The sequence below is a fragment of the Argentina silus genome (genome assembly GCF_951799395.1).
Source record: "Argentina silus genome assembly, chromosome: 16".
In the NCBI taxonomy this organism is placed as follows: domain Eukaryota; kingdom Metazoa; phylum Chordata; class Actinopteri; order Argentiniformes; family Argentinidae; genus Argentina; species Argentina silus.
Window position 1 is genome coordinate 8,369,574 of NC_139670.1, and position 12,959 is coordinate 8,382,532.

The window sequence follows — 12,959 nt, forward strand, 5'->3', positions numbered from 1 at the left end:
TGTGTGTGAGTGACATGAGTCCTGTTTGCTACAGGCTCACCTGCCCTCCCATAGCAGTGAGATTCATCCTGATTGGTTGTGAGGTATCATGTGATGCATTCTGACACAGAAAATGCATTCTGATGGATTTGTTTGGGGGAAAAGTGAAGTTTATACTAAAATATGAGTTAACAACCATTATGCAGATGTATCTCTAACAATCTTAACGCTAAAGGACAATTTACTAAATGACTGTGGTTGGAAAGAAAGCACTAAATATGATAATAATAAGCAATTATTTTCAATATCATCCCCACCACTCTCTCACTCACTGTCTCTTTCTCGGAGGCATTGTTTGCCTGAGCCAAACATGAATCAGAGGTTAATGACTGTAAGAATGTGTCTGTAAATGAAATCAAAAACAACTTTACATATTCAACAGACACTGCGTGCAGAAATCATGAAATATGATCACAGTTTTGAAAAATACTAATACGAGAACAGAAAGAATCATGTCAATGCACAACATCAAGATACTTTGAAGTCAGAGAGGCTTCTTGAAGGCAGTCAAGAGAGATTTCCATTCTTCCCCCAATCAATAATCCTGGACGCAGAATGAAAGAGTTTGAGCTTAAGAATGAATACACAATCACTTACAGGGGCAATCAGAGTAACATCTTCCTTATCAATAAATAAGATGCTGTATCAAAAATGTGCTTTGCCATACCAACCCCTCAAGACAAGATGAATTACAGTATGTGAATGAAACATCAGAGACGTCTTATTCATCTGTTCAACTGTGATTATCCTGGCAACTCTTGTCTTGTAGTGTTCATGAATCATTCCTGCTTCCTCTAGATTTAGACCACTGTCCAGATGGTGGTATGAGAGTGACGTTCATATGAGCCGCTTCTCACACTTCTCCTACACCTTCTGGCAGTAGGTTGGGGATGGTCCATCTGCCCAGGGAGACCTCTGTCCTGGCTGGATAAGAACACCGGCCCACCACTAGCCCACCACCTTACCCACTCCCTCAGATCCTTAGATACTGGTCTGCAGCTCCCCGTTCAGCAGCGCATTATGTGTTTCCGCGGTAACGTCGTTGACCATGCGTGTCCTGTCCATGCGGCTGTCGCTGCGCTCCATCTCGTCCAGCCCGGCCACCTCCTTCAGGCACAGAACGTTCTGGAAGCTCTTCTTGAAGTTGTCCGACAGGAACGCGTACAGGATGGGGTTGGCGCAGCTGTTGGCGTAGCCGAGAACCACCACGAACTCGAAGGTGCTCTTGAGGACGGCGGTGGTGCTGATGGTGCCGGTGACAGAGGTGACATTGAAGACGTAGAAGGGCAGCCAGCAGAGGACGAACACAGCCACCACAATGGATACCATCCTGGTCACCTTCCTCTCCGAGCGCTTCCTCTTGGTGGAGCCCACGCGCATGCCAGACGACTTCACCTGTTCATGGGAATATTTATCTTTGTTAATGGACTCATGTAAAGCACCGGTGAGCAATCATGAGACCCTACAGACATCGTACAAAAAAAAAAAAACATGAAAATGAGCACACATGTCATGGTTGTGAGAGACTGTTATTGACGTCAATCTGACTAAACAAAGCTATTGGCTAAAGAACGCAGCCTGACAGTGTGAACAAGGGGAGGGAGACTTTACCTTGATGATGATGAGCAGGTAGCAGTGGCAGATGACGATGAGAGGCACAAAGAAGCCCACGAAGAAGGTGTAGATTATAAAGGCGGTCTGGTAGGCCTCCTGGGGCTCTGGCCACACGATGGTGCAGGAGTCGGCCTGGTTCTTATTGGGCGTCAGGCCACTGAAGATCATGATTGGCAAGTTGACCAGCAGGGACACGCCCCACACGGTCAGGTTGATGATCTTGGCCACTCGGGGCTTCCGCCACTTGGTGGACTTGATGGGGTGGACCACGGCTAAGTAGCGGTCGATACTCATAACCATGAGACAGAAGATGCTGGTGAACTGGTTAAGGGAGTCCATGGTCATGACCAAGCGGCAGAGGACGGCGCCGAAGGGCCAGTGGACCAGGGCTAGCTGCATGGCGATGAAGGGCAGACTGAGCATACAGAGGACATCGGCCACAGCCAGGTTCAGGATGTAGATGTTGGTGACCGTTTTCATCTTGGCGTAGCGCAGGATGACGTAGATGACCAGGGTGTTGCCGGTCAGCCCCACGGCACATACCACAAAATAGATAAAGGTGATGACCACAGAGCTGGTCTTGTCGTAGGCCTCGTGGATGTCGTCCAGAGTGTCGTTCCTGGGACCCAGGTCGGACCTGTTCCCCAGTTCAGACTGGTTCCCGGGGAAGAAGCTGTCATAGTACAGGGGCTCAGGAAGGGAGAGGTTGGGGGGCAGTGGGAGGAGGGGCCAGGGATCCATGTTGACAGGGTGGGGGGGTGGGGGGGTTGTTCAGGGTTGAGATATGAGACACCAGTATCACATCCCACCTGAGAGTTCATGGAGAGAAAATATAGAGAGGGAGAATAGAGAAAGGATATATTGAATTCCAGCAAGGCACCATGGCAACTGTTGCAAGGGAAATGTAATGTTCTGTATTTTCTGTGTTTTCAAACGTTCAAGGTATTCTTATAGAATCACTTGTTTCACACACTCAACATATTCTTATAGAATCATTGGCCTTCATTCTCTCACCACCTCCCCTCCTTTTCCCATCTGGCTTTGTGCTCTCACTCTAATACCATATGTCGGACTTTAAACTCTGCCTGTCTTACCCACTCTGCCTAGCAGTAGTATGTGTACTGTGAAGGCAAATGTTGATTGAATTGATCTGAATTGGACAAACAGTCCCTGGCTGCTGTGACCTGACCACTGATAACACTGATCTGATAACTGTGTGATTCCTGATTTGCATGTGTGCTGTAGGCTACCGAAGGTTTTATTTATTTTTGCCAGATAGAAACTGATTAGTATATGTCCTGCAGACTTATGCAAAGAGTGCAGTAGCCTGTTTGGGGTATTCGTGAATACACTGTTTTTATGATTATGACTGAAATATGAAATATTGAATATTGTTCAATAATTGTTGTTTCTTAGCCGTTTCTGTGAAAGACGTTCGTTCGAGGTTCGTTTGGAAACAAAAAAACGTAAATGTTAATAGCCTACTTTATGGAATGAACTCTATAGGAGGAACGGCTCAGAATTTGATTGATTGAATTTGATATGTTTGTACTCTGTATCATCGTGTGCGTTTATTGCACAACACTCAATCCAATCGATTGATCGGGCGGGGAACAGCTCGCTGTGGACAACCTGTGCGCTCGGTTCAGACATTGGCACTGGCAGAACATTGTTTTTCTCTTTGATTCTGTTTTCCAATAGCAATTACATGTCGGTCTATAGGCTACCCAATAATAAAGTGCAAATAATAATCTTTCGAATGACAAGAAAATGTAAATACAAATCATCATGCTACATTCATGTATTTCTATACACTACTAATAGGCTATTAGGTAAAAAAGAGATACTGTGTGGTAATTACGTTTTTGCTGATGGAGAGGTCTTCACCATGGAAACTAACACGTAAATCATGAATCTCATAAATCATGAGAACATACTCAATAAACGGTGCGCGCAAAGTGGCACAGCAATGCGCACGAAATTCCCTTTTCCAGGCTACAAAATTACCAATAACAGGTACATGTTTCGAATCAGAGGACAGAATAGTTTTCCAGAGGAATAATTTTTGAATCTTTTTGTTTTAAAAACAAAAACAGCCAAGCGTTTTTACTTACGTTAGACTTCAAATGATTACGTGTTACTTGTTCTCATGAGACGAAATATCCGCACTAAGTCTAATTGCACGATATAAATCACCACAAACTGAACTACAAAAGGACAAAATAAATAGAACTTTTCAATTAAGTTTAACACAATTCCTTACCTTCAATTGGGAAACTTTATCGTCACATTGGATTCATTGTGGCACGATATCATTTCAATCAAGAGTATCCCGTTGACTTACTACACCTCTGGTCATTGGTGAAAATCCACAATAAGGCATTCTGATGAACACCAGTTTACACCTTACATGAAATGCACCTGTTCTCCCATTGCGTCTTTGCGCACAGTGGTGCGGTTACCCGAAGATGTCGTCGCCAAATAAAATCATTCACCCTACTTATGATATTATATATTTTTCAAACTCTTTTGTAGATTTAAATAAAAAAACATGTATGAATCAGTTACGGACAGTTCAGCGTAACTGATTGCAAAGTGTCCGAAAGTCTTGGCACCGAATCCCCGTGGCCAGAGCGATTCCAAACCTGTCACGGCCGGACTGAAGCGCGGAGGAGAGCGCAGCCTGTTCAACGCTCTCTGCGGTGCCCAAGCTGTCGTGTTCGTTGGAATTGGACGATGGGTGAGTGAGTGTGCGTTTGCTGCAGGTTTCGTCTCTGCATGCAGATGGAGCTGCCGATCCGCTTTGCTCTTGTCCCCTCCTCCCCCTCCTCCCTCCCCTCATACCCAAACTCTCCCAATGTGCGTCAGTGTTCGTCGGTCTGCGTGGAGGAAAGTGCCATCCTGATTTCTTCGTATCGTCATTTGGTAGGGTAGATATGCGCTGGGCCTACTAACGACCACCAAGCGGAAACGTTCCCTCTGATTAAGCGAGGTCTGCAGCACGACGAATAGAACTCAGCACAGCTTTCCACATCTTTATAGGGAAGCAGCACGTGGGGACACGTTAAGAAGCGCACAGATGGTGGGCATCTCCTGAACGACCTCTGTCAAACCCGTCTGAGAAAGTGCCCTAGCATACAGCATTCCAGCACCTTCTTTTCCATTGGTATATATAAATATAGATTTGTTATAAATATACATTTGTAACATATTAATCATCAGATACTTCATAGATACATTTAGAATCCCACGGACAAATAGCTGTGACAGGAACCGGAGGACAGTTTGTTTGGACACAACTTTATTCAAAGTCAAAACTCATTCAAGGCTAAACTTACATGTACGTTTCTTGTATGAGAGAGATAACAGAGTGGATAACCGTTCTGTAATGGTTTGGTAGTCATATGAGAGCTGGACCATTATTGACATGTAGCCTTGGTCTAAACTAGTCAACAACACTTCGATAAGCTTTCACCCCATGTCCACAGTCTTTGTGTCAACATGCATGGGGCTGAGCACACACACACACACACACACACACACACACACACACACACACACACACACACACACTTGCGTGGAAGTATGTGAGGGGACTGAATGCATGCACTACATATCTGTAATTCCTTTCCTTTTATTGGACAATGTACAAAGTGATGGCTTAGGCTGCTTTGTGAAAGACAGCTCTACCATCACTTTGTACAGCCCCATGCATGTTGACACAAAGACTGTGGACAAGGGGTGTAACACACGGGTTTGATACCATTCCTCATTCCATTTCATGTATTATGACGAGCCCATCCTAAGATGTCTACCTCCACCAGCCTCTCCTGCAACAACAACCTTGGCATATTAAACCTGCATATTTATCTATATTTCAGGCTCTTGCTGGAGTAACAAAACAACCCACAAGGTCTTGTGCTTTTTTCCCCACCTTGAATCTTCTCATCCCTTTTAGTGTTATTGATCATCAGTGGCCTTTGCCAACCTTGAAACCCTTTTTATTTTTTTTTATTTAACATTTCAGCATCATAACAACGTATTTTTGTTGCAGTGATGTTAACGGTGATAGATAGATGTTTGCCACAGGAGCCGCCCAAAGGCCAAGGACACTATGGAGGCCCCTTAGCCTCTTGGTGTGTGAAGGGCACCCACTGAGGTGTCAAAGAGGTGTCACTGCATGTGTGTCCATGACATTGATTTCCCCTGCTGTCTGGAGGATCAGGAGAAGCAACATGTTTTGATTCCTCTCAGAAAACCTCTAGACACACAAGGATTCCTGATATCATGACCATGGTATGCCCAAATATGGACTAGTACAGCAGGGGAGGCTGGTGGAGGTAGAAATCGGAGGATGGGCTCATTGTAATGCATGGAATGGAATGAGGAACGGTATCAAACACATGTGTTTCGTTCTGCCTCCACCAGCCTCCCCTGCAGTGCAGCCATAGGACAGGTGATTATGTTCAATGACAAATGATTCCAGGAACCCCAATGATGGGTAAAATGTGGCTTGAAATTCATGTGGTTAAAGTTAAGGTGTGTCCATGATACAGTAGCAGAGAAAATGGGATTTTCTATGGTTGAGAGAGGGGGGATTTTGTATGATTGAGACAGGAGACATTTTCTATGGTCAAGAGAGGAGGGATTTTGTAAGTTCATGTTTGAGCTGATTGCCTTGTTTATTATATAGCTTCCTGTTGCAGATGCAGACTCTTATAACAGTCATTTGTGTTTATAATAAGAGCAGATTATATCCCCCTGCTCTATGAGAAAAAACACCATACTGTAGGGAGAAGAGAGACCCAAGAGCCTAGGCCATGAGAAACCCCAGGGTTGAACCAGGGAGAAGTGTTATCAGTGTGAGAGCCAACCTCACTCAGGGAACCCAGTACCTAAAAACTCAATGATGAGCCTAGTTTGGTTCTGCTTTCTGTCCCCTGAATTTCTGTTCCGAGGAAAATATGGAGGAATGTTTATATTCAGCCTACGGTATATTGAAATATTCCCAAACAGATCTTTGGTCAATTACAAATGAGCATGACATTTGATAAAGGGAAACAAATGTATGTTGCGGGATGACAAATGATGTGTGTGTGTGTGTGTGTGTATGTGAGTGAGAGAGCCAGTGAGAGAGCAAGCGAGTGAGCGAGAGAGAGACAGAGAAAGGAAAGAGAGAGAGAGAGATACACAGAAGGAGTGCGCAAGAGCACGTGAGAGAGAGACTAGATTAAACTTAAATTGTGTAATGATTCTTTGTAGATTTATTTCCCACACACACTCCCATGACACTCATTACTTTGCTTTACTGCTGTCTCACAGGCAGTTAGCAGCTGCTCTTAATTACCGCAAAGGGTGAAGGTTGAATCACATGTAGCAGAAATAAGGAAAATAAGGAAAACTAACCTTCCAGCCAAGGCCTTAATTAAAACCATATAGGAAAAATGACCTCACCGGCAAATGAATACCGATTTACAATGTTTTAATTAGAGTGACCTTTATGCACCCTTCATCGTAGATATATTCCCCATAGATTTGCACATCATAGAATTGCACATCTATGACCTTAGAGTTCTGCCCCTTTAATCTTTGTGTTGTTTTTAGAGAAGCCTAGAATTATGACATAGTAAAGTAAATATGTCCCCATTGCCCCGCAACATTGATCAAGTGTGCCTCTGTGATGACCCTGGGAGTCATTGACCGCCTAGCCATACCGCTTACCCAGGTCTCCAAGGGCATGGGGCCCACCCATACACACAGACGACTGGCTCGGGTCAGTGTGGCTACCCTCCTTTTCCATCATATAAAGATGGTCACAAAGATTTTAGGTTCTTTTTGGAGTGTCCCTTTCCTTCCTTTTTCATAGAAGACATTAAAAAATGTTATGGTTTGAGATCTCTACACAAAACAGTCCACAGCAAGCTACACAAATACAGAAAAGGTTCAAATCAGTCACTAAACCCTGAAAATGAGCACATTTTAGCCAGTGGAACTCCAGCTCCTCTTAAAAATGTCATTAAACACAGGACGGTTTATTGCCTCTTAAATGTAGTCCACATGTCAGACACAAGGTAGCTGGTTAGCAGGGCAGGGCAGACATGGCAGAGCACTTCTCAGCTCCTCAGAAGGCCACCTCAGAACATATTGATGGACAATCAGGATCTCTCTCATTGTGCTCATTCACAACCTTCAACAGTATACTGTACTAGATTCAACATGGAGGAGAAGTCTTGATACCTACAAATGAAGAATGAACCTAAGAACCTAAGAACAAACAACAGTGCTAATTGTTTTCATGTTTTTAATGCACATTGTAAAAGATGCAACATTCCAAATATGTTTTCTTTCATGTTTGTATAACATACTTAAACAGTAAGGTGATGATACAGTCATACGTGAGATTAAATGTGTACATTAGAATCAAGCAGAAATCTATTTATAAACGGTTATAATCTGACAATTGGAAAACTTCTAAGGTTAATGTATGTCCACTTGAAAAATACAATGAGGTTAAATGTGATATGAGAAGAGCTATATTAGATAAATTTGGATGTTAATAACAGTGATGGTGATGATGATGATGATGCCACCAGGAAGTATGCTAAACATCTCTTTTTGTATTACATTGGTCCATTGTCTTGATAAAGCATTCAATGATTTCTTGTAATTGACACAACATTTCCTTTTAATTGATGTTCCATTCATTTCCATTCATATAAGCTATAGAATTCACTCTATTAAGTGTAAGCCAAAGTGATTTAATGTTAATTAAGACTCAGCAAATCCTGTACTTAATAACTGAATAACTTAAGAAAATATTAAGCCACATACTGTACAATGAGCAGACAAAGTATTTTTCTGTATGAACATGGACACATACAGTACTTTTTATTATTGTCCTTTGTGTCCCATTTCATTTGTTGAAACAGTTCTGTAGGAATTCCCCTAAAGAAATCAACTCAGAGCTGACTTCCATGACAACGATGACATCACCTAAATGTCCACAGTTGATTTGAAAGTGCTCATATGGGGAGGACATTAACAAGGCAAATCCATTACATAATCCCCAGCCGGCCCCCCATGACTCGATCCTGCTGGAGAGAAAGACGCAGAGCAAACTTGCCGTCATTAAGTCAACTGTTCCTTTTGTGGGTCTGCAGGGAGTGCTTTGTCTTGGCCAGGGGCACAGATCTGTTACCTTGTTTACATGCCACCTGTCATCGCCTCTCTTTGTTGCATCATTTATGCCTCATTTCATTTGTTCTGGAAAATTGAATAACGGAGGTGCGACAGAGCGGGCCAATGTTCCATCTTGTTACTGTAGTAATGAAATTAGGGGACAAGGCAAAGCGGAGCTGAGATGCAACATCTACTAACAACATCAGTCTACTCTGTACAGCACAAACAACAGCTGCAGCTGCAAAGGAAACACGATAGAAAAGCTCTTGGCATTTGAATCTTTACTGACCTTCTTTTTATACAATACATCAGCACAAGAGATATACAATAACATTTCTGAAATCTTGAAACATTTCAACACAGGGATGAGGATTTAAGGACAAGATGCTCCATGTTCTTGATAGGTGTATATTGTTGCACATTATACTTCGAATGGTGTGATGGATAGAAAACATGCCTGTACTTCCATAGATTAGGGTGAATGCTGTGGGAGGGGACGTTTGCTGGCCTCCTTATGCCACTACGCTCACGTCCCTCCCACTCGTGTCATTAAGGTCATACCGCTCAGTGTCTGCATTGCAGTGCACGCTGGGAGATCTCTTGGTGGGGCAGAGGAGGGTGCGGAAGTAGCGTCCGAAGGTTTCAGATAGACAGGCGTAGAGTATGGGGTTGGCACAGCTCCAGGAGTAGGAGAGCAGCACCACAAACTCAAAGCCCCTGGCGAAGGGGAGCACCAGGTCAATTTGATACGCTGAGCAGAAGTTGAAGGCGTAAAACGGCAGCCAGCACACACCAAACACCAGCACCACGGCCACCACCATCTTAGTCACCTGCGTCTCCAGGTGATGGCTCTCCTGCCCTGGGGAGCTGGTCTGGTGACGATGGGTCCTCAAGGTGACCACCAGGGCTGTATAAGAGACGATCATGATGGTAAAGGGCAGAGCGAAGCCCAGGGTGAAGGTGTAGGAGATGAAGTGCCACCAGGAGTACGACATCACGTGAGGGTCCAGGGTGCACAGGTCAGACTGGACCGAAAAGTGAATAGCCATGGGGAGGACTAGCAGCAGGGAGAACAGCCACAGGAAAGCAGCAATGATCTTGGCCCGCCTCGGCGTGCGCCAGCGAGCGAAGCGTAGGGGGTTGACAAGCGCCATGTACCGGTCGATGCTCATCACGGTCAAACAGAAGACGCTGGTGAACTGGTTGATACCGTCCAGGACCATGACTAGCTTGCAGGCCAGGTCTCCAAAGGCCCAGTGATTCTGGAAGTTCTGGATGGCGATGAAGGGAAGGCCTACCATGAAGAGTCCGTCAGCCAGGGCCAGGTTAAAAATGTACACGGTAGTGGCGGACGCCATCTTGTCCAGCTTTAAAATGGCCACGATGACCAGGGTGTTTCCGGCCAGCCCTACGATGCACACAGCCAGGTATAGGACTGCCATGGTCACACTAAATACATCCAAGTCATCCTCGAAATAGGTGTTCTTGTCTGGGTAACTACTGGTAGGGTCAGCGATCGACCCAGCATTATACGAGGTGTTCATTTTTTTTTTCAAATCAATGGATGATATGGAAAAAGCTGAAAATAGGTGAAAAATCAGAAAACTGACAATATCAGCGATTTAGAATCTTCAATGTTTTTTTGTTTTCCTCTGCAAACAGCTTGACTGTGTCCCTCCACCACTAAATTCCACATCACAAAAACACCCTCAAAAACATTTTGGAAAAGGTCCACTTAGTGGTCACATGCTGTCCAAACAAACTTTCTCTTTTTCCTTTAAAACTCGCCAGCTTGTGTCTGTCCTGCGTGGTGTGCTGAAGACAACATGCTCTGTGGAAACCAACTCTCAACTCTGATGGAGCCCCTCAGTGCAGTGTACCGGACGCCTGATCCTCTTACTCGGACAGTCCTTTTATATCTCCCCCGCAGTGTTGAGAGTGTGTCCGCGGACGCGCTCCCTGTCAGTCAGCCTCCCTCCTGCTCTTCTGTGAGTCTGATAAGCGCTCTTGGCTCTCCCAGCCCCGCTGTTATGCCGTTTCCAAGGTGCAGCCGGCCCCATCTGTTGCAATACTTTTGTTTTCATAACTAAACATTCTCCACAAAGTGCTCACTAGCTTCTTTTTTTTTTTTTTTTTTTACTCCCTCCCTTCCTCCCCCCAGACCATCCTTCTCTCTCACCCACCCACCCCTCTGCTCTCCTCTACTCCCCTCACAGTTCAGTGGGGGGTCACTCTGAGCTGAACTACCCCCCACCTCCAGACACACCAACACCACCACCACCACCACCACCACCACCACCACCACCTCCACCACCACCTCACTAGGGCCACCCACCTTCCAGATTGGCTCCAATGGATGAACCGTGGACAGGAATGGAGCCCATGTCTGTTTTCGGGGTTTGTTTTTTCGTGGTTGTTTTTACTCTTTGACTTTCTGATTGGCTTTGCTTTGTTCTGTGGCGGGTCATTCATCAATGAGAGAGAGAGAGAGAGAGAGAGAGAGAGAGAGAGGGAGGGTGGGGGGACTGGCCCATTGTGGGGGGTTGCCGGCAAATAAAAGGCTGGGTGAGTGATTACCTTGGTCCTGTTCCCCCTCAGACACGCATAGCTGGAATACCTCAGCCCACCCTCAGGAACCAGGAGCCGCCTGGCACTGAACAAACACCTTCTACACATTCAACACATCCAGGTGCCAATGAGGTTCAGGGAAGACAGTACCACTATGGTGATGATCCATCATTTCGATGATCCATCATTTCCAATATCTATCTTCCGCCGTAGATTGAAGATCCATCTCTTCAAGCTACATCTTAACTGTCCCTCCTAAAGACCTCTTCATCCCCACTACCCCCCTGTACAAGTTTCTCTCCTGTAAAAAAAAAAAATATATATATTTTATAATTCCAATAGCCCCTGGTCCGATTACTTTTTCTTATGATGACTGATGGATAGATGATTCACATACTTAAACAAATGTGTTTGTTGTAAGTCGCTTTGGATAAAGGCATCTGCTAAATAAATGTAAATGTAAATGTAAATCTATGAGGACCTCAAAATCCTCTCAAAAAACATACTAGCTTTCTTTAAACACTCACTTTCTTTTGCTCACACCCAACTCTCTAGTGTTAGTGCTAGTGTTTTATAGGCTTCTGTTAACTGAAAAATGCCTTTGTAGTCTCTGTACCTGACTAGGTTGCTACTTAAGTTTCCCCAGAGGAGCAGTGCTTCGTAGAATGGTACTGCTTTTCCTCTCATAAAAACTCCACACTACAGGCACTTTGTTTCACAGGGCTACATTTTGGCTTTTCAAACTGCCTTAGATTTTATGGACAGCTTTCCCAAAAGGGAGCATTCTGTTCAGGGGGACAACCCACGTGTGAGATCTGTCTTTAGGAAAGTGCAGAGGCCTCAGTGATCAAAAAGAGGACTGGTACATGATCACACACTGAACATCGCACTCCCACACTCATTTCTAAATGAAAATAACTAGGTGTCAAAATTAAACCCCGGGAACTGTCTCTTATGTAGCAGTATGAGAGTAATGTCTTGTAAGCTGGTGAAAGTTGATGTACTATATGTAACCAAATGGTAGGCTACGCCTCAGTGGGCATCCAATTGCACACTTACTGCAAATAATGAGTAATAACATTGTATCTATGACTGGTGATCAGTTAACGCATTAAAGCTCAGGATCCTTAAGAGTCGTGAGGAATTACTGAAGAGGTGTTAATGAGGTCAGACAACTACATTGGCCAAAAATCCTGGAATTTCCACTGCGTGAAAGGAACATTCCAGAGTGCCCTTTCTTTAACCCTCCTCCCCTCTTTGTCAAAACACAGCATGGACCACTCAAGAGCTATGGAGCACTTAAGGCAGAAAATGCACAATTAAAATGCTTTTTAGGTTGTTGACTGCTCCGTACATCCTCTTTCCTGTAGGCCTATGTTTTCTGAAGATCTTCAGACAATGGGATTCCGAGCATAGTGATCGAGTAGCACAACAACTCTACCTTCTCTGTTGAATAGACCATGCTGTAGGAATCTAATACAGAAGTTGACTGACAGAAGTGGAATGTTGGACTGTGGCAATGAGGGAAATAAGTTGCTAAAAGCCTCCTGAACCAATTA

General features: G+C 44.5%; 2 protein-coding genes across 2 annotated transcripts; both read right to left on the reverse strand.

The window, feature by feature from the left end:
* Nucleotides 1-1,020: 1,020 nt before the first annotated feature.
* On the reverse strand, nt 1,021-2,394 carry sstr2a (somatostatin receptor 2a; the record flags this gene model as incomplete). The annotated part of the gene is made up of 2 exons (XM_083688061.1): nt 1,021-1,434; nt 1,651-2,394. The coding sequence occupies 2 exons, from the start codon at nt 2,392-2,394 to the stop codon at nt 1,021-1,023; spliced, it is 1,158 nt and encodes a 385-aa protein (XP_083544187.1).
* A 6,950-nt stretch (nt 2,395-9,344) lies between these two features.
* LOC310816926 (somatostatin receptor type 2) lies at nt 9,345-10,358 on the reverse strand (the record flags this gene model as incomplete). Its single annotated transcript, XM_083687280.1, has 1 exon — nt 9,345-10,358. Exon 1 carries the CDS (start codon nt 10,272-10,274, stop codon nt 9,345-9,347), a length of 930 nt encoding a protein of 309 aa, XP_083543406.1. The 5' UTR covers nt 10,275-10,358.
* Between the last annotated feature and the right edge of the window lie 2,601 nt (nt 10,359-12,959).